General features: G+C 40.7%; 1 protein-coding gene across 13 annotated transcripts in view; it reads right to left on the minus strand.

The window, feature by feature from the left end:
- LOC123959982 (voltage-dependent N-type calcium channel subunit alpha-1B-like) overlaps positions 1-20170 on the minus strand; it is a 68850-nt gene that overhangs the window by 17803 nt on the left and 30877 nt on the right. For 8 of the 13 annotated variants that reach the window (XM_046034397.1, XM_046034394.1, XM_046034392.1 and 5 more), the window contains exons 10-23: positions 18521-18722; positions 17620-17784; positions 16666-16776; positions 16506-16589; positions 12748-12864; positions 12486-12551; positions 12245-12336; positions 11706-11856; positions 10697-10824; positions 9421-9517; positions 6799-6904; positions 4766-4873; positions 2875-2999; positions 2121-2302 (exon numbers count right to left, since the gene is read on the minus strand). In XM_046034397.1, the coding sequence (XP_045890353.1) occupies positions 2121-2302; positions 2875-2999; positions 4766-4873; positions 6799-6904; positions 9421-9517; positions 10697-10824; positions 11706-11856; positions 12245-12336; positions 12486-12551; positions 12748-12864; positions 16506-16589; positions 16666-16776; positions 17620-17784; positions 18521-18722 (1734 nt within the window). Of the gene's footprint in view, positions 1-2120; positions 2303-2874; positions 3000-4765; positions 4874-5737; positions 5856-6798; positions 6905-9420; positions 9518-10696; positions 10825-11705; positions 11857-12244; positions 12337-12485; positions 12552-12747; positions 12865-15888; positions 15895-16505; positions 16590-16665; positions 16777-17619; positions 17785-18520; positions 18723-20170 lie in introns of those variants that run through there. The other 5 variants (XM_046034400.1, XM_046034401.1, XM_046034402.1 and 2 more) reach the window with 5 other exon arrangements.

Genomic DNA, 20170 nt, shown 5'->3' on the forward strand with positions numbered 1-20170 from the left:
AGATTGTGAAATACTCAGACCGGCCCGTCTGGCACCAACAACCATGCCACGCTCAAAATTGCTTAAATCACCTTTCTTTCCCATTCTGACATTCAGTTTGGAGTTCAGGAGATTGTCTTGACCAGGACCACACCCCTAAATGCATTGAAGCAACTGCCATGTGATTGGTTGATTAGATAATTGCATTAATGAGAAATTGAACAGGTGTTCCTAATAATCCTTTAGGTGAGTGTATATTAAGAACTTATATTTACTTAATTATTCAGTAAAACCATATGTTATTGTGCCTTGGCAACTGACAGATAACATGGAAAATGTAAGCCAACAAACAGCCAAGAAACCATGACGTCACTGTTTCTGCACCACAGTCTATTATAAACTACATAAGAGATACAGTTTACAAAAGCATTTTACAACATGGGAAATATGTTAATTCTATCTGTGATTATGGACCCTTGCTAAAACTGCCTTCCAGCAATAACATCTGGCCCACGGCCAAATTATGGTGCTTCGTTAGCAGCAAAATAAATAATTAAATACTTTGAAACACCGAAACACACACACTGCGGATCAGTTTGTTGAAGAGGGAAAAAAAAATTCTTCCGACATGGGATCAAACTCGCAACCTTGTAAGTGAGAATCTTGCACTTTACCAACTGAGCTAACCAAACCACCATAAAATGAAGTTTAAATATTATGCCTTATATTCTCACCAAACATCTAAAGTGCAATTTATACTTCTGCGTCAAATCGACGGCATAGCCTCTGCGTTGCCCCGTACCCTAAGCCGTCGCGCCTAAGCCGTAGCCTGACGTGCACCTCCTCAAAAGTGTAACTACACGTTGAGGCGACGAGGACTGTAAGAATTGTGATTGGTCGGCTTTGTAGCCCCTCAATGCCTCCGAGCCGACAGGAAGTGCCCCGTGCTTTGAAGTAAATCTTACTACCGGCAAACCAGCGGCTGTAGCACAGTCGATCAATACATTTTACTGTCACAAACAGAGCAAAATGACTCGTTTCAGTATCAGAATGTGATCCATTCAGTTGATAACATTTGAAAAGTGACACGTATACAATTTTCCCCTCATTCACGTTAGCGGAGGGCTAAAAAGGAAGTTAGCCTGCTTGGCCAGCAAAAGTCAACACAGTGGACGCTGTAGCGCTAACGCCAACTAGTGTTTGGGGGTGTAATTGCAGAATGACGGAGACACCAACGCCCAAGTATAAATGCATGGTTACCCGACACAGGAGTATAAATCAAGCTTTTATGTATAAAAACAATTGCTGTGAAGGAATACTTATTTGCAGCGACCTGCTGTATATTATTACTTCTTCTTCTTCTTCGAACACACAAGAAGAAGAAGAACGTCACTCTGTTTTTTTGGTAACCAGAATTCTACAAGTAGAAGAAGAAGAACATGGTGACGAAACGCGCTCTGAAGTGCTGTTTGTCCATTTTCAGCTACTGTATTAAAAACATGGTGGCACAACATGGTGACGTCCATGTAAGGGGGACCCACAGTTATGTAGATAGAAATGACTCATTCTAAGGTAATAAAAACATAACGGTTCCTTATGTAAGGTCTTTATACACCACTGAAAACATAAGTTATGGATATTATATTGCATTTCTGTCAATAGATCCTAAAAAAATATTACACACTGGACCTTTAAGTTTAAACAGTCTGACACATGTGATGTCATTGCCTCAACTTGTGAGAACATGTGTGGAAGCTCTCAGCAGTGGCTCACTTACAGGGATTAACAAGTCGGTCAAGCCCGGTTGGTTATGTCCTACTTGCCACCAATGTGGGAATACACTCATGTGATTTGTTTACAATTAGTCATAGTAAGTCCTTACTTACTCTGTGAACATTTCTTATTATTTTTAGCTGCTAAAACGTGTTTGTGTGGCAAAAACCTTAAAACTTAGAAACACAAAAATTGTCAGGCGGGTTGCAAATTCCACCTACTTTTCAGGGGCAATTAGATTCAGGTCTGGGGATTCTTGAGTTTGCATTTGCAATCTGCGTGTTATTCAGTAACTGATTTACTAAGAGAGCAGGGATATAGTTTTTATGTTGTAACTGAGATTTTAGTTCCTGAAGCGTTGAACTTACAGCGTGCCTCCATTGTTGAGGGAGTTGGAGCTAGGTCCGGTCTGTGGCTGGAAGTTGGCATGGGATTTGGGCTGGGGCTGAAGCATGCTGGGAGGCTCCACACTGTTTAACATCATAGGCAGATCTTTCTCCTGCATGTGAGTCAGAGGCAGCAATGGCTTAAACAGAGCCCCGACCTTGCACTGTGGAGGAGAGATGGATGGCAACATGCTGAAGACATTCAGAGGCAGCAGGCAGAATATTGTTGGTGCCAGGTCTCACAGTGTGGGCTGGTGCCACCCAGATATGGAGACTTGGGCCAGAATATTAATCTCTCGCAGTCATGCTTGTATTTATTATATCTGTGAGTGTCTGTGTGTGCAGAAACAAACATGCACCAGTACAGTAGATGTGCAAGGTTGCAAATAACCACCAGCCAGCAGCCAAATGCAGGTTCCTCTTTTGCTGCTAGTATGTGTGCCTTTATTACAAGCTACTTTAGCATGTAACCAATCAATGGATGCTTTTATACTGACAATAATAAATTGGGAAAGCGGTTGATAGATTCTGTAATCCACCAGTGAATGGCTAGTGGATACAAAAGCATCTTCTTTGCATGTGTGCATGCATGCAGGCATACAGCAAAAGTGTGTATCAGTGTGTGCAAGCATAATATATATGGGAGCATGCATTCAGGTTTGCACATCCAATATTTGTGTACATTGTGTGTGTGTGTGTGTGTAGTGTGCACGCATGTGTGGTGTAAATGTTGTACCTGGGAGCCTGATGCGCTCTGTTGTTGCTGCTGCTGCAGCAGCTGCAGCCTCCTTGATCGATTCTGCTTATAGTAGTCGAAGATCATTAGGGCCGCATAAACCTTCCCTACTGTCAGTTCATTGGCTGAGGAGGTGAGGAGAGGAGAAGTGATGTGAAGGAGAGGAGATCAGATTCTACTGACTCATTCCTCCCTCCTCTAACTGCTTGTCTCCCTAATGTTTAGATTTTTTTTAGAAAAGGACTTTTTACAGTGAGTGATTTGATTAATTCACAGGAAGTGATTTACATATATATGTATATATATATATATATATATACTTATGTATAACATAACATAATGTAAACAATACAAGCATCTCAAAAGGACTGATTGGAAATGCCTTTGTGTAGTTAGGTGGTGAACACATTTCTTATCAAAAGGTGGCAGCAAAAGCAAAGCTCATTACTGCACATTAAGTCTTGTCTTTTGCATGCACTCAAGTCGATGGACACACACACACAGGTGCTACATACTACATACTAACACAAATGTACTCATCAGTGGCAGATGAAATATTCAGATCCTTTACTTAAGTAAAATACTAATACCACACTGTAAAAATACTCTGTTACAAGTAAATGTCATTGTCAAATGTCAATGCATTTAAGATTTTACTTAAGTAAAAGTATAATCAGGAAAATATACTTAAATCATTCAAAGTAAAAGTACAATGCAGAAAAATCTCCTCTGTGAATGTTATAGTATTATATATTATATCATTAGATTATTATTATATGTGCTTTAATGTAAAAGCAGGATTTTACTTTTGTAGTAGAGGTGGAGCTCATTTTGAACAATATGTTTAGGGGTCATTATGGATTAATCTGCTGATTATTTTCTCCCTGTATTGATTGATTATTTGGTTTGAAAAAATTCTTAAAATAGTGAAAAAATGCAATAACATTTACCTAGAGCCCAAAGTGATCACAATGCTTGTTTTATCCAATCAACGGCACAAACCTCAAATATAAAAAATATAAAAAAAGAAAACCTGGAAATCCTCACATTTGTGAAGCTGGAACCGTGAAATGTTACTGCATTAAAAAATGACAAATGATTATCAAAATAGTTGCCAATTAATTTTCAGTCAACTAATTGATTAGTCAATTAAATCAGCTTCACCTGTATAAACGGTTATGTATGATCATATGTTTTGTAGGCAAAAATATTAATTTGTAAAGTAACTAGTAACTAAAGCTGTCAAATAGTTGCAGTGAAATAAAAAAAACTGTATTTACATGTAGTGGGTAAATGTAGTGGAGTACAAGTAGAAAGTGGAATGAACAGAAAAGACTTTAGTACAAATTTGAGGTACTTGTATTTTACTTAAGTACATTACTTGAGTAAATGCACTTATATTCAGCCACTGGGGCAGTACTTATCAGATGGCTAAAGGTAAAAACCCTTCACTTTTACTTCGACAAGAATAAAAGCTTTTTATCACATTTCTTGCAGCTTAAAATGCTCTTATATTTAAGAGCGCGCCAGCAGTCTCTGAAGTAGGTTAAAAGCAGATCCTAGATAACTTTAGTTCAGAAACATACAATTTTTTCTCTTTTTATGTTTGAGGTCATCAGTTTTTTCTTAAGTTAGTGAGTTCAGTGAAGAAAAGACACTATTTATAGTGAAGGATTTTCTCAAAAGCTTTAAACACAGTGTAAAAAACATTCCCATTGATATAATGTATGTGTTATCCTACATTATAAAGAACTTCTCTTTAGCAGTGTGGCAATCCCTGCTGTGACTGTTTAGCCTTAAAAGCCTTAAGTGCTGGGTTGTGACAAGTACATAAGGACTTTGAAGCACAGCTCATCCAAGTTCAAAATGTAGATAATGGTGAAATCTTTACGTTTATGTGGCGTCACCAACAGGTCCATGGTCTTTTGAGAGAGGTTGGGCCACACTGTAGACAGCTCCTTCTTTAACTCAGCGTCAGATAATCGCTGGGCTACCATGCCTTGAAAACCACAGAGAGATAGAGACCTCTTTGATTAAAACAATTATCAACCACCACAGCAGCACAATATACTGTGTTTTTAAATTAAAAAGGGAATTGTGAGAGACAGTGAAAAAAACCTCTTCCAACTAGTTTCTTCTAATTTTACAACGCAAATCAAGCAAAGCAGTAAATGAGACGAGGCACAGAGAGAAATCCTCATTAAAAGTGCAGATACAATAGGGGCAGTGACGCCAGGAAACAGAATCCAGCAGACATGCCCAGTACAGCACAAAGCTTTCTAAAAAGTCTATTAGAGCATTGCAAACTTATTTGTTAAAGCTGCAATTTCTAACATCCTGTCTACACCAGACACCTTTGAAACCCTTTTCAGATTTCCATATGATGTTAATCATATAGACATCAGATAAATGTCGAGTCTTTCATTGAGAAAGAAATGATTTTCTTGATTTTGCTATTCTAGAGATGGACAAATTACAATTTTCTTGGCTTAGATTTTTAATTCTGATTTGCCGATTCCTATTTTGTTTCTCAGGTGGGATTCTGACGAAGCTGCGGTATGGCACCGGGGTCACGGTGAGCTGATTCTTTGGTAGAAGCAAGAAGAAAACAGCCAAGTCGACTTCAAACGGGTTGAGAAAGTGGGTCTCAGCAGTTATCCTTTTCTCAATTAAACACATTTCGTTCTTCTTCTGCAGACGTGGAGTTTTGTTCAGTTGTGAACAACAATCTCTTCTCACGATCCACAAGTGTTTTGTCACACAAAAATAAAAAGAGAGACAAAGAAAACAGTCCGTCCTTGGCCAGCAAGTTAGATGTGAGTTCAGGAAAGAAAAAAAAATCAACATTGAAAAGGTGGGTTACCTTCTTCTGTAGTGGGCGCTAACGGATGGCAGCGAGCTCTATCTTCCAATTTCTTAGCTGTAGCAGTTTTAGTCCAAGCCCCTCGCCTGGCATCATGCAGGGAAAAAGACTAAAAAAACTGAAACAAATAAAAACTAAACTAAAACTAAGCATTTCCAAAAATAAAAACTGAACTAAACAAGCAAATCCATGTTTAAAACTCATTAAAACTATACTTAAATTGAAAAAAAAAAGTCAAAACGAAAAAAAAATCTAATGAAAAATCCCAAACTATAATAACCCTTGTCTGAACGTGAATGTCATCTACTCTGCATCTAATCATGAATAAGTATCCCCCTTTCATAGTTTGGTTGGTGAAATGTGCCTTAGTAATACAGTTTAATATTTTCCTACTACATATGCTGCCTTTTCTGCTCTTGCTTGCGGCCTGGAAAGACTGTAGATCATTATGTATCATTTGCTCTGTCACCAGCCACCACATATTCTACACACACAGCTACACATGCACACTGACGACCCAGGGTTAGGGTTACAACTTTGGATTTATTCAGGCACTTTAAAAACATTTATTGAAAGTTTTTGTCTTTTTACATGTTTATTTACAGCATTAAACTTTGAAATTTATATTGTAATAGGCTGTATATTAACTAATTGGGAGAAAACTGGTAGTTCTATGTAAAAGATGTTGAGCACCTCCATATCGCCAAAATGGCATGATCCTTTTTACGCTGCGAAGCTACGACTGTGAGATTGACAGTCGAATCAGGCTCCGCCCATCGAAGCATCGAACCTTCGACTATTGGGGGTCAGCCCTAGTTTTAAATCCTCTTAGGATGCTTTACAGTCCCAGTGTCATTCACCACGCTGAGTAATGTACATGTACATTCAGTTCAATTTAATCACACTCGAGGCGATGCAGGGTTAACCTTATTCATACATTGTTGTCTTTTCTTAGGACGTAAAACCAGAGAGAAAGACTTAACATTAGTTTTATTATTCTTATTATTAATATTCCACTCATTTTTGTTCTCTTCTAATGATGTGTGGTGTGTTTCTCTGACCTGAGGCCAGTTTAATCTCCAGGGCAGTGCGAATCAGGGCCATCAGGGTTGAGGTGAAGTGGACGGTGTTGTCATCAGCAATGGGCATGTTCATTTTGACGAGGCGCTAAGGACAGAAGATGAGTGGAGACAGAGAGACTTTAGATCACTATGTGATAGCAAACAGCCTGATCAGAACATTCAGTTCACCCAGAGAAATCTATCTGTATGCTGCTGTGATCCAATACCCTCCACATATTCACTCTCTTGCAAACTTTTAAAAAAAAAATAAGTGCAAGTTTGGCCATATTGGTAAAATGCTTTGGAGAATCAGTTCAGCACACAAAAAGCCTTCTCCACATGTACGTACAGACATTCACATTCACTGCTTTTGGCTACGGTATGCACTACACTGCAAGTCAAAGTGCACTGTTGCAAGACTGACATTGACCGCAAAAAAGGTGAGACAAGGCATGTAACGCATAACCATGAAGGTGCCTCGACAGTCGCAGGAGCTCGACTCTGTGGTTGCCATCCTAACAATCATCAACTTGGAGATGAGGAGACTGAGTATGCTCTTCATGTACAGTGGCAGTTAGCAATAAAGAGTGTCCATTCCACCAAGCTTGGGCAGCCTTAGCTGGAAGATTTGGCTTATATAGGTCTACTGGCACAACTACACGGATCCAGAATGCTGTGGGACTGTTGCTTTAAGAGTTGAGCTCCCCTGAACACAAAAAGCATTCACCTACATGTGCTATCAGTGGCAATGCAGAAAGTAAGAAAGACCAGAGTCAGAATGAGACAGGGATGGAAAGTTGAGGGGCACACACACACACACACACACACACACACGCATGCTAATTTGCATGTGGTCACACACTCACCTTCACATACATATACACACACACAAACACACAACACAGTAAAGGAGCTGGTTTAGACAGAATGCTTGTCTAAAAATTCAGGGTCAATGAGATCTCAGGTCTTATTAGGGTTGTGCTCGCGCGTGGTGGTGGTGGAATAATACGGAAAAAAGTTCTGTGTCTTTTAGGCACCTTTACAAAACATACTGCTGATGGAGAAAGTGGAGCAAATGGTGGGTGGGGGAGGAGAGACAGAGAGAGGAGGGGCAAGCCGGTGTGTTTGCAGAGAGACCAGAGGGGTAGAGGGTTGTGTGAGTGTGTGGGGAGAAGAGAAGAAAAAGCAAAATTCAAATTTGATGACGATGTCAGCTCAACGTCATTAATGTCTGTCAGCAATCGCCGATAGGCCTAGGCCTTATTTGTAAACATTTTTAAAGCCTAACAGATAAATTTTGGATACACTACACTGTGTCCATATGGACTTCATAAGACCCCATTTACACCTAGTATAAACATTCAATCTGCAACTAGATTTGTTATCTGATCAAATCAGGTGTTATCATCTCTAGTTTGCTTACATTCTGAATAGATCTCCATGCACATAGCATATGCACCCAGTGTGCTTTAATTTGGATGAAACTGGCATATAAATGGTAAATGGACTGTACTTGTATAGTGCCTTTTTTAGTCTTCTGACCACTCAAAGCGCTTTGCATTACATGTCACATTCACCCATTCACACATATTCATACACTGATGGCAGAGCTAAGGTGGCTATGGCACCTTTAGGCTACTTTTTTGTAACCTTGCTGACTAGGTTAACATTACATATAGTGTAAGAAGCTAATCAGAGCCAGTGGAGAAGTTTGCTAGGACTGCTGCTAGCTCCACTTCCTCATCACATGACCCTCATCTTGCATGTTATAGCTGACCCCCCACTAGATGATCCTTCTGAATTAATCACCAAACAAGAGTAAGGTGACCTTTCAACTTGTTGTTCTTAAGAATGTGATAACATTGTAAAAATGTAATTTACTCCTGGTTGAGATCTGATAACAATGTGAGCTAGACCACTGCTGGATGTTGATGATGACGATTGCATTCTGTGTGCCTTTGCATTAACATGCATTGTTCCTGATTCGGATAAAATCCAGATACAGATCACATGCTAATGTGGTCTATTTCTCATTAATCTCAATCAATATTCAGCGAAAACAAATCACATTGGCATATTTTTGTAATTGCTGTGCAGCACTTATATTTTAACACAAAGACAAACACAAGCACACACAAATATTTCCAACAGTGGACAGACTGAGATGAAATGAGAAAAAGAATGATAGGGAAAGGGCTGCAAAGACTGGACCACAAAGTGAAAAGCACACATTACTCCCAGAGAAAAGCAACATAAACACACACACGCATACACACTGCTCCACAGAATAAAACCCGAGCTGGGGCGTACCATTCAAAGGAAATAGTGATATAAGGGAGCAAATTTCCTCCATAAACATAATATCTTAATTAACATGACTTTTCAGTCTTCTTAGATAAGCTCTATGTTACTATCATTAGCGATGGGCATTAGCCCACACAAGCAGCTATTGTCAAAGAAACAGTAGAGACAGTAAATAGGGGCATACACCAAAAATATCAGAGCACTAGCAAAACAAAGTACGAAAAAACACTGCAGAGCATAGACACTGGCTTGAGTTTACGCCAATGGGAGACAATTTATTGAGCACAGGGAAGAAGGAGGAGGAAGAGGGGGGTCTACCTTGTAGGCGACTCTTGGTGGACATTTCTTTCCCAAACCTAAGGGTGGGGACATGTGGAGCAGCATCTGATACATATCGAGGTACTTGATTCGGCCACTTCACAGGGCAGGAAATCAAAAATAAACAAACGCAAACAGAGAAGGATGGGGAGTTAGAGAAGGAGGAGAGGAACAAAGGGAAGAAACATAAAACAATAGAATAATGGAAAGGAAAAACAGAAATCTGTTAATAGATTTCCTAGAGTGAGATGTAAGGTGGATGTCATCCCCGGTCGCTGTGTTGGGGCACAGGGATGCATCGCTGTGGAGCTCAGGATCCTTGACAGGAAACATGGGATGGTAAAGAATGAGTTTGGCGGGAGAGGGGAGGAGGGAGGAGAGGATGGGTTGATCCAACACATAGGATGCTGATGGGAGGGAAGAGAAATGACAGCATTGTAACAGGGATGTCTGCCTCTGCATGCTAGCAGATATCCCACTGGTACTTCAACCAGGGTGTATGGAGACAAAGGTTTCAATGCCAGCCCGATCTTTGGTTTAGGGCTTTCACTCATAGCCTGGCTTCCTCCGACAGACATCTTCATAAAAAATTCTTTGTAAGGCTTTTGATCTGAGTAAGATGTTTTAAAGATCTGAATTTAGTGATAAAACTGAATACTTTAGAGGGTTTAATCTGATAGAAACAGAAAGTAAATTGTGTCTGCTGTCTTAACATGACAGACAGGAGAGAGTAGGCATGGCAGGCGGCATGTTGGGACAATGCTGCACAATGGCTTTGAAAGCTTTGTTTCCACTCCGGAATCATCAACCAAAGCCAGTCAGTTTGGAGGGACGGGTGCTAGTGTAAAGGCGGTTTCATTGGTGCACAGCCATTCAGTTAAAAGTCTCTTGGCATAGAGGTACACAAAGCACCCTAATGACGGAAATGTCTGGTATTTGCAAACCTTGTATGCTACCCTATTAGGGCAGTTCTTCCCTAAGCCAAGGGGGGGTGAGATAACACGTAACAAATTGTACATATCCTTATAGGAAATCCGTCCGCTGTGGAAAAGAACAAGCACATAAATAAACAAACATTCAGGACAGCTTAAAATAAAACAATGCTCATCAGAGGGCTGACTGCATACAACATAAACGGGAACAAGGCCTGTGTATGAGGCCTCAGTCAGTCACCTTTGTCAGAAATGGGGAAGAGAGTAGTAAAGTTAGGGTGTCTATTCCCTCCACTTTACTTTGTATGGTATTATCTGGGGCCTAGAGGGAGGCTTGAACATACCATGCAGCTGGGTCGTACTCAGCCCAAACCCGGATGAACTCATCAAGGTGATGAGGACCCAGGATGGAGGAGTCTCTGGTTAGGTACTCAAAATTATCCATTATGACGGCCACAAACAGGTTCAGCATCTGAAACACAGACATTAGGTTGAGTTTACACCTATGTCATTTTGAAATTTTGGAGCACAATCCATTAATCTCAATAGCACTGGCATGATCAGCCTAGCTGTGCAAACATGCACAAATTGTTCATGTCAAGTTCAGCTTTGGTGAACTCTGACACGCCAGTTTGTGCTGACGACCAACAACAACCGTCTTGTCAGTTCTGACCTTTTAGGTTAAGGGAGAGCCAGTGTGTACACAGCTATAGTACACTATGATAGCATATTATCTGCGTTGCACCATCCACGTAACACTTAATAACCGCCCTCTGTTGGAGTAAAAACTGCTTCACAGAAGAGCCATGGTTTGATAGAAGAGTTGACGATACCAATATGTTACTGCAATAAACTGAATAAACTAGCGATCGAGCATTTAAGACAGTTAAATGTCCAGGCTGGCTAAGTGAGCTACTTTCTGGTGACCAGAGCTTAAGACATTATTTACAGGGCTTCACGTTACGACTAGTGACTGTGTCGGCTCTCACTGCAGCAATGTAGGCCATACTTTTTATTATTATAATACATAATACTTATAATTATGTATAACATTGATATTGTTTATTTTTGGCTACTCTCTGTGTATACTTAAAAAATGTAAAAAAAAATCTTTCTAAACGTAATGTTTTAAAAAGTAAACAAGAACTAAAAAACTATTATTTTGACAGTTGTACTTGGAATATAAAAACTACACATTCAAAATACAGTAATGTCCTAAAACTGATAGGACATATCTAATGAGCTGAACTGAATCTGAGCTGTCTTGCAATGCCAATATTACCAGTCACATCTGACAAAGAAACCTACGTCAACAGTTACAGTGACTACATTTTGGTGTGTTTCAGTACTGACCAGGAAAGAGCAGAGGAAGATAAAGGAGACAAAGTAGAAGTAGGCAAAATCACTGCCGCACTGTTTTCCATGGGACCCCGATCGCTCGTCACAGGCTCTGTGACTCAAACATGATAACATGATCTCATGCCACGCCTCACCAGTTGCACTCCTGACACACATAAAAAGACAGAAGGACAGAGAAAAACAGAGAAGCTTTGATTGACGAGCCATAAAGGGCTGGCAGTATTTTGCAAGGCTGCAGTTCAGTATATTAACTTATTGGGAGAAAACTAGTAATTCTATGTAAAATCAGACATTGAGCACCCCCATATCGCCAAAATGGCATGATCCTCGTTTCGCTGCAAAGCTTTGACGGTTAGATTGACAGTCGAATCAGGCTCTGCCCATCAAAGCATCGGATCTTCGAGTATTCAGCATCAGCCCTAAATAGCTGTATGGTTTTGGTGCAGTTTCTCATTACCTACTGGGCTGTTTGTCCATCTAGAAGTCCAAGGAATTATTATATATAAAACTGTAGTAAACTAAGCTTCTGATACCTGAACAGCAGCATGAGGGCCTGGAGAAAAGTGCGGAAGTTATTGTGGTGATTGATAGCTGTGTCCTCATTCAGCTCAATGTTGCCAAACACCTAAAGCAGAGACACAGTGAGGGAATGGATTTGTATTGTATTGTCAATGTGCAATTGAGGTTTTTCACATTCGAGCCACAACATTTTTATAGTGAACCACTATATAAATATCATGGTCTCTGTGACCACAGCATAGCAGCATCACTCACCTGCATCCCAATGATGGCATAAATGAAGAACAGCATAGCAATCAGCAGGCAAACATAAGGCAGGGCCTGAGGGGAACAATATGAAACCATAACACATTTAATTAATATTCCAGCCAGGATGTTTGAGTTTGTGTGTGTAGGTTGTTAATGTGTGTGGGTGTGTAAGTGTGTCAGAGTAAACTAGCACATGCATGTGGGTGCTAGTATGCATGCAGAATGTGTGTGCACATGTCGGTGAGCATGTAATAATGTCTGTGAGCACCTTGAAGGACTGGACGAAGGTCCACAGCAGAATGCGAATGGTATAGCCCTGCCTCAGCAGCTTGATGAGCCGAGCGGCTCTGAACAGCCTCAGGAAGCTCAGGTTCAGCAGCCTGTCCTGTTAAGACACATAAGGGACATTAAGTACTTACCAACCTAATAAACTATTTGATAAACACAGCCTTATCAGAGCTGAATTATTAAGTCACTACAGCAGGTTACAAATGATCACAGTGGTGACATGCTGACCCCCTTTAACAAGCATGCTTGAGCAGGTCTAGGTGTAAATATTAAAGTGTAAAGGATTCAAGCAGCTAATAAAAATCTGGATCAAGTCTCATGTGGAAGAGAATGTGATGAAGTACACCAAATTGATTCATGCATTAACATACACTAGGTTCACATTTTTTCCTTAAAACAATACTGACATGCCTATATGTACACTGAAATACTTTTTGGCTGCTGTATTACCACTGGCCACAAAGAGATTGCTTCTTAAAGCAATTTCAATGCAAGTGATGGGGGTCAAAATCCACAGCCATCATTCTGTGTGAAAAAACATTCTAATGTTCAGCTGAAGTTAGTGTAAGATTTAAGAAGTCTCAATTAAACAAATCAGTGGGGAGCATCCAGTCTTGTTAGTACAACATTGCTAAGGGTTCCCACTCATTTTCATCTCTCTAATAAAGGAAGGAATCGGAGGGTTGTGTTTTGCTTTGTGGCAGGGCGCATCATCCTGCTGAAAGAAGCCACTGCCATCAGGGAATACTGTTTCCATGAAAGGGTGTACATGGTCTGCAACAATGTTCAGGTAGGTGCTACATGTCAAAGTAAAATCCACATGAATGGCAGGACCCAAGGTTTATCAGCGGAACATTGCCCAAAGTATCACACTGCCTCTGCTGACTTTACCTTCTTCCCATAGTGCATCTCGGTACCATGTGCTCCCCAGGTATGCCACACACGCACCTGGCCACCCATGCGATGTAAAAGAAAACATGATTCATCAGAACAGGCCACCTTCTTCCATTGCTTCGTGGTCCAATTCAGATGCTCACAAGCCAATTGCAGGCACTTTCAGCAGCAGACAGGGGTCAGCACGGACACCCTGACTGGTCTGTGGCTGCCCTCCATGTATGTATGTATTCTTAAGGCATTGTAAACTCACCACCTTAAGTGTCCAAAGTATCTCAATGGCTGAACATGCGGTAGAAATGGGTCCTGGGTATTAGATTTAGAGTGCTTTGCCGGACGAGATGGAGCAAAACCTGTGTTATGCTAGTTATTGTTTACTCATTGTGTTGTCCCTGTCAACATATGTGTGAAATCTGGAACTGCCCAATTCATTCTTAAATTATGCTGGGGCTTCATCTGATTGGCTAAATGATGTGAATGCATCTCTCAGGTATCCAAAGCTCCATCTCATAGATCAAATGTTGGCACACTGAGTGTGAAAGACGAAAATTTCTGAAACCTCAGTTTTGTGAGGTCACAGTGACCTTTGACAATCAAATTCAAGTTCATCTATGAGTCCAAGTGGACATTTGTGCCAGATGTAATGAAATTCCCTCCAGGCGTTCCTGAGATATCGTGTCCATGACAATGGGACAGAAGAGAGGTCACAGTGACAACTCAAAAACATAATGCCACTAGCTATGTGTCACTGGTGCAGAGCTACAAAAATGTGAACCTATCCTTTAATATGAAACAGAGCAGACAGTGCAAGATTATCATGCATTAGTATTACAGCACACAGAAGCTTCATCTGCTGCTCTAACTATCTAAGATAAGAATACAAAAATGATACTACATAAGGATTAATGTTCTCTTTTCTATCTCAAGTTTCATCATTGATGGATTTTTAAACTCATTTTGCAGATGAAGGCTTAGTTGATGACCATCCGGAGTATGAGGGATGCTTGCACCCTCTTATCAAAGTGAATCCTGCAATAAATGTTCTAATAATCTTAATAATTTACTGAAATCAGCGGCCTGTTTTATAGAACATTGAATGACAAGACATTAGATTGAGGCTCATTTTATATCCATTTCTTCACATGCTGTATGTAAAGTGTGTTGCTGGATTTTTATCATTTTATTCAAGCGGCTGGCATGGATGGCAGAAATATAGGGAGGGCTGGTCTGATGGCTATTGTGGTTGTTTGTTTTTTCCAACACCAAAAGGGGGGGGGGTCATTTATAGACTGATCTGACATCAGAATAATCTCCTTTAAAAATATATTGTGTTGTATGAGACTGATTTTCTTTTCTTTTGCATATGAAGTAATAGTTCAGTGATACATTATTTACAGTGCTACTGACAAGGCAGAAGGGTTCTGTGTGTATTGAAACTTGTGCTGCTGCAGCTTTTATGTTACTGTTAATATGACGGCATTCAGACTTGTACCGTGTTGAACATACTACAGAAATTATTCATCCCATCGTATTGCACTATTCCACCTGCTTCTTTACCATGTTATGCGTTACCAATCAGGCCAAACTCACATACCACATACCACATAACCAACACAGCTGCCAGGGTAATTGGTCTCCCCACTCCCAACCGCGCAGATCACCACATTGAGGCCATTGCACGCATTGCACCCTCAGTAGCACAGCACATCACACACCCACTCAATCACTACCTTACCCTACAGTACTATAGGTGCCAGTACAGAGCACTGAGGTGCAGGAGGGCCTGCTCTGGGTAAAGCCTAATCCCTGCAGCCATAATCACCTTAAATAATAGGCCTCGCTGAATTGGCCTGAGTGTGTACTGTTGTTGACACTGTAGTTGTTACTGTGTGCTGTTGTTGTCTGATGAGTACAGTGCTGCGAAAGAAAGAAAGAAATTTCCCCTTGGGGACAATAAAGTCTAAAAAGTCTGAAATTGTACAGGTCTGATAAAGGCAGGTTGCCATTGTGTCTTTTATATAACAGTGACTCTGGAACTTGATCTGACATGTACAATCACATTTACTGTATGTAACAAGGTACATCTCTGACATCTAAAGTCAGGTTATCTGGTCTTCTGCTGCATTCATTGGACCAGTCTTTTTTGCGTCTCTCACAAGTTCCCCAACTTTATGAAAGCACAATACTAAATTAATGGATTACTCTTTTAACTCATAAAATCACTCACCGTAGTCTAGTGACGTTTGGGACCAGGGCATGGCAACACCAGTGATGACAATCAACAAGATGACAATGTAAAGAGCAGGACAAAGAGAGAGAAAGAAATGAAATGAAAGAGACAGAGAGCAGAGCAAAGTGAGGAGAAGACGGAGGAAGGAGAAGTGAGAGAACACAATCATATTACACAACATAAACTGACGTAAATCAGTCAAAAGCAATAAAGGTATGTGGTAAGGTAACTGTCTGGAATAAAAAAACAAAACTGTCAAACAACACAAAAAACCCAGCAGAGTATTGATTCACTATAAACCACACATTACTGTCTGAAGAAGATTCAAATCAGCTGTGCATCCTCAGATCCTGTACCAGCCCTCTAATGATAAATTAATTCAATCAACAAAAGACTCGCTCAGAATCCTCCCCTCTCTCTTCGTCCAAAGCTGTCAGGCTCTCTGGACCGCTGCCAGGTAATTGTTTTTGCTGATATGGCTAGTTAGCTTGTTTCCATAAAGCTTGCTGAACAGGCTGTGCCTGCCCCAGCTCATTACCATGCTGTGTTATTTGGATACAACACATTCAGCCCTGTTGAGACGAGCGTGAAGAGGTGGGGAAGGATGCTCTTACATTGATTTCAGTCACCAGGATGTCAGTGATGCTGCCCAGCACTGTCACAAAGTCAAACACGTTCCAGGCGTCCTTTAGGTAGTTCTGAGAAACAGTTGAAAATCACGAGTTATTTATTATTCATCACATTTAAAGTATAAAATGTATAAATGTTACCCACCAGTGGACCAAAAGCAATAATCTTGAGGATACACTCCAGAGAGAAGAGAGTGGTGAAGACTATGTTGAGGTTCTTCAGCATTGCTTCATAGAAGTCTGGAGCTCCATGGAACTGAAAGACAAATGATGTTTCAAGGTGTTGATCAAGTTTTCTGTGCTGGCATGTAGCACTGTTAAAGAAATAGTTTTAGACATTTTGTGAAATATGCTTTACTTTCTTGCTGAGAGTTACATGATGAGATCAATACCACTCTCATGTCAATGCTATGATTAAATTACAATAAACAAATCTAAAGGATGCCGAAATAACTTCATCCTGATGCCAATTTGTAAGTCTGGTCCACAAGACAACAAGCAAACAACTTGGTTTTCTGAATGGAGTTGAGATTGATCATTGCTATGCTACCTTGTTTCATAGTAAAATACAACCTGTAGCTGGACTTAAGTAACAGATGGTTAATATACCAGGTAGTCCAACTTCTAGCTTACTTTTCTTCAAGCAATATCCTTTTTTCTCCAGTCTCTGTACAAATATGAAGTGTGTGCTCTCCTCCTGCCAGTGAACAGCTCCAGATCAGTGTAGAATCCGGTGTGACTTCTGATGCTTATTGTTCCTCTGCTCCGACCGGTCACCTCCACACAACACTCTGCAGAGCCCCACGTTTCGCACATTTTTGCTCAAGTTGAATATTTTCAACTTCTGCAAATTTTGCTTATTCATGTCGTCCAATTCGCATCACCCCTGCGTATTTGTGTGTATTCGCTTCTTTGAATTCAATGTATGTAATTGTGTGTAATGCGAAAACTTCATTTCACTTTCTGTGTGAACCCATCAGGGGTGCTGTTGGCAGATAGTTTTACCTTTAGAGCAAGGCTATTTTTCCTTGTTTCCAGTCTTTATGCTAAGCTGAGCACACAGCATTGTATTATAAATATCCTCCTCAAAACTTCTTACCTTCATCATGAGTACCACAGTGTTGAGAGCGATCATGATCATGATGGAGTACTCAAATGGAGCTGAGACCACAAACTTCCACATCCTGTACTGGAAGGACTGCATGTTCTCAGGCATGTAGCGTGTCAGAGGTTTGGCATTAATGGCAAAGTCAATACAAGCCCTCTGTAACAAAGAAATCACACATCTGCTTCAGTGTATTCATAATTTGACAGGAACTGCTCTCAAACCTGGTGTGAGCAGCTGGCTTCACTATCCAATTAGTGAACATACATGTTGGTCCCTGGTGGCAATTACTGAGTAAAAATTTTGGCTCACTATTAAGTATTAAAGGAACATGCAGCTCGCGGAGTTGCAGAAACAGACTTAAAGATTATTGAAACTTTGAAAGACTGGACACCCCATTGATAACAGCTGTTTGACTAACATATGCAGATATTTTAGTCTTGGAAACTTCAATACAAAGACAACACACTGGGCAATATATATGTTAATAGAATAGCTATGATTGTAGATTGTAGACTTAGCACAAGACAAATTAAAATCCTGTGACAACATGAATTCTTGTGTGTACCAAGAATTATTTATACTGCAATCTTCCAAGAGAAAATGCTAAATTTGATGATTTGGTGGATGGAAAGATGGCAACACAAATGGTAAACTCTGCACAGAGAGCTGGAGGAGTGAGAACTTCATCACAGTGAGGTAAACATCACCTGAGCTGTGGTTCTGCACTAAAACCTGATGAAGTGTATTATACAATAACATATACTCTCACATTGCACATGTGCTCACTGCTTTAGGCCAGTTCTGTTCTGATTTTATTTCACTGACCCAGACTGGAACAGTCTCTGTCCAACTACCAGTCAGTGGCCAGTTGTTTGTCATGTCTATGCTTTACCTCATTCTTTTCTAAGCTGCACTCAGACAAGGCCTTGTCTCCCTGCTCCTGGAAGGTGATGATGATCAGAGCAACAAAAATGTTGACAAAGAAGAAAGGGAAAACCACAAAGTAGACCACATAGAAGATGGACATCTCTATCCGGTAGCCTGGACTGGGACCCTGGTCTTCAAAGGTGGCATCCACAGAGTGCTTCAAGACACTGCAAAGAGAATAGAGCACATTACAACAGACAGTAGGACAATATCCAGCCTGTAATGTTACTCTACAAGGTGGTAATACTACATTTTGAAAAATAATAATTTTTAACCAGTGCCACAGACAGACCGAAATTGACATGGTCACAAACATAAATTAAAGCTGCAAGTAGTGTTGGGGTGTGTAGTGCTTCGGGGTGTTAGCCGGCCGTGATGCATATTCTGGAGCTCTGCCGGTGCGGCTGTGAATTTGCAACGCACTTCGGACGCTGCATGAAGGTTTTATATGTCACTTCCTCTGTCCCCGTTTTGGCGCTACATAGCACTTGGCGCTATGAATATAAATGAATATTGACGTGTGGATGTCTTCGGGGTGGAACAGTTATCAAGCACATAAAGTTTTGTTCAGATGTGAGCATGTACACTGAAGTTACAACAACTTCCTGTGTCATGGTGAAGAGTTGATCTTTGACGCCACGCCACGGACACGCCCATTGACGAAAACTCACAGATAGCACAACTTTTCATCTTCAATGCCTTTAGAAGGCACAGCAGAAATTTGACGTCGATCCGACTAAATCCCTAGGAGGAGTTCGTTAAAGTACGGAGTGTGTAAATCATCCAAAAATGACCATAGAATTCAAAATGGCCGACTTCCTGTTGAGTTTAGGATATGGTTTCTTGAGGCTTTTTTGTGCGTCTTGATATGATACATGTCCCCAGAAGATTTCGTGCATGTAGGTTGAACGTGGACGAGGGGCTAATCATTTCCAATTTTCTCGGTGGCGCTAGCGAGTCATTTTGCCACGCCCATGCGCGAAACCCATAAAATACAAAATCTTTCACCACTTCTGACATGTGTGCAGAGTTTCTGGTATGTTTAGGCCCCCAAAATTGAGCTTACTTTGCAGAAAAAAATAAATAATTAAAGCTGCAAGCAGCGTTGGGCGGGCCCTCGCACTTGTAGCGCGTCCGCGCGTGAGCCGGCCGAATTGCACATTCTGGAGCTCTGCCGGTGCGGCTGTGAATTTCCTACGCGGTTCCGACGCCGCATGAAGGTGCTATATGTCACTTCCTGTGTCCCCTATGTGGAGCTACATAGCACTTGCCGCTATGAACATAAATCGGTATTGGTGTGTAGATGTCTGCGGGGTGGGAGAGTTATCAAGCACGTAAAGTTTGTTTCAGATGTGAGCATGTACACTGAACAATAATGTACCCAAACAATAAAATAAATTCCTTTTATATTTCCCTGCCTTGTTGTTTATGTGTACATACAGAGGAAGAATGTGAGAACAGCACACATTTCATCGTTACTGTGTGTTAGAGCATGGGAGAACAGTGGATACTTTTAATACAGCCCACACCCCTAATACTGTGTAACTATAACAAGTAGAGAACAGAAGAAAAAGATGTTCTTTCTTTACAACTGTCTGCATAGCTTATTCATATT

Source organism: Micropterus dolomieu, linkage group LG21, assembly GCF_021292245.1.
Source record: "Micropterus dolomieu isolate WLL.071019.BEF.003 ecotype Adirondacks linkage group LG21, ASM2129224v1, whole genome shotgun sequence".
Lineage (NCBI taxonomy): Eukaryota > Metazoa > Chordata > Actinopteri > Centrarchiformes > Centrarchidae > Micropterus > Micropterus dolomieu.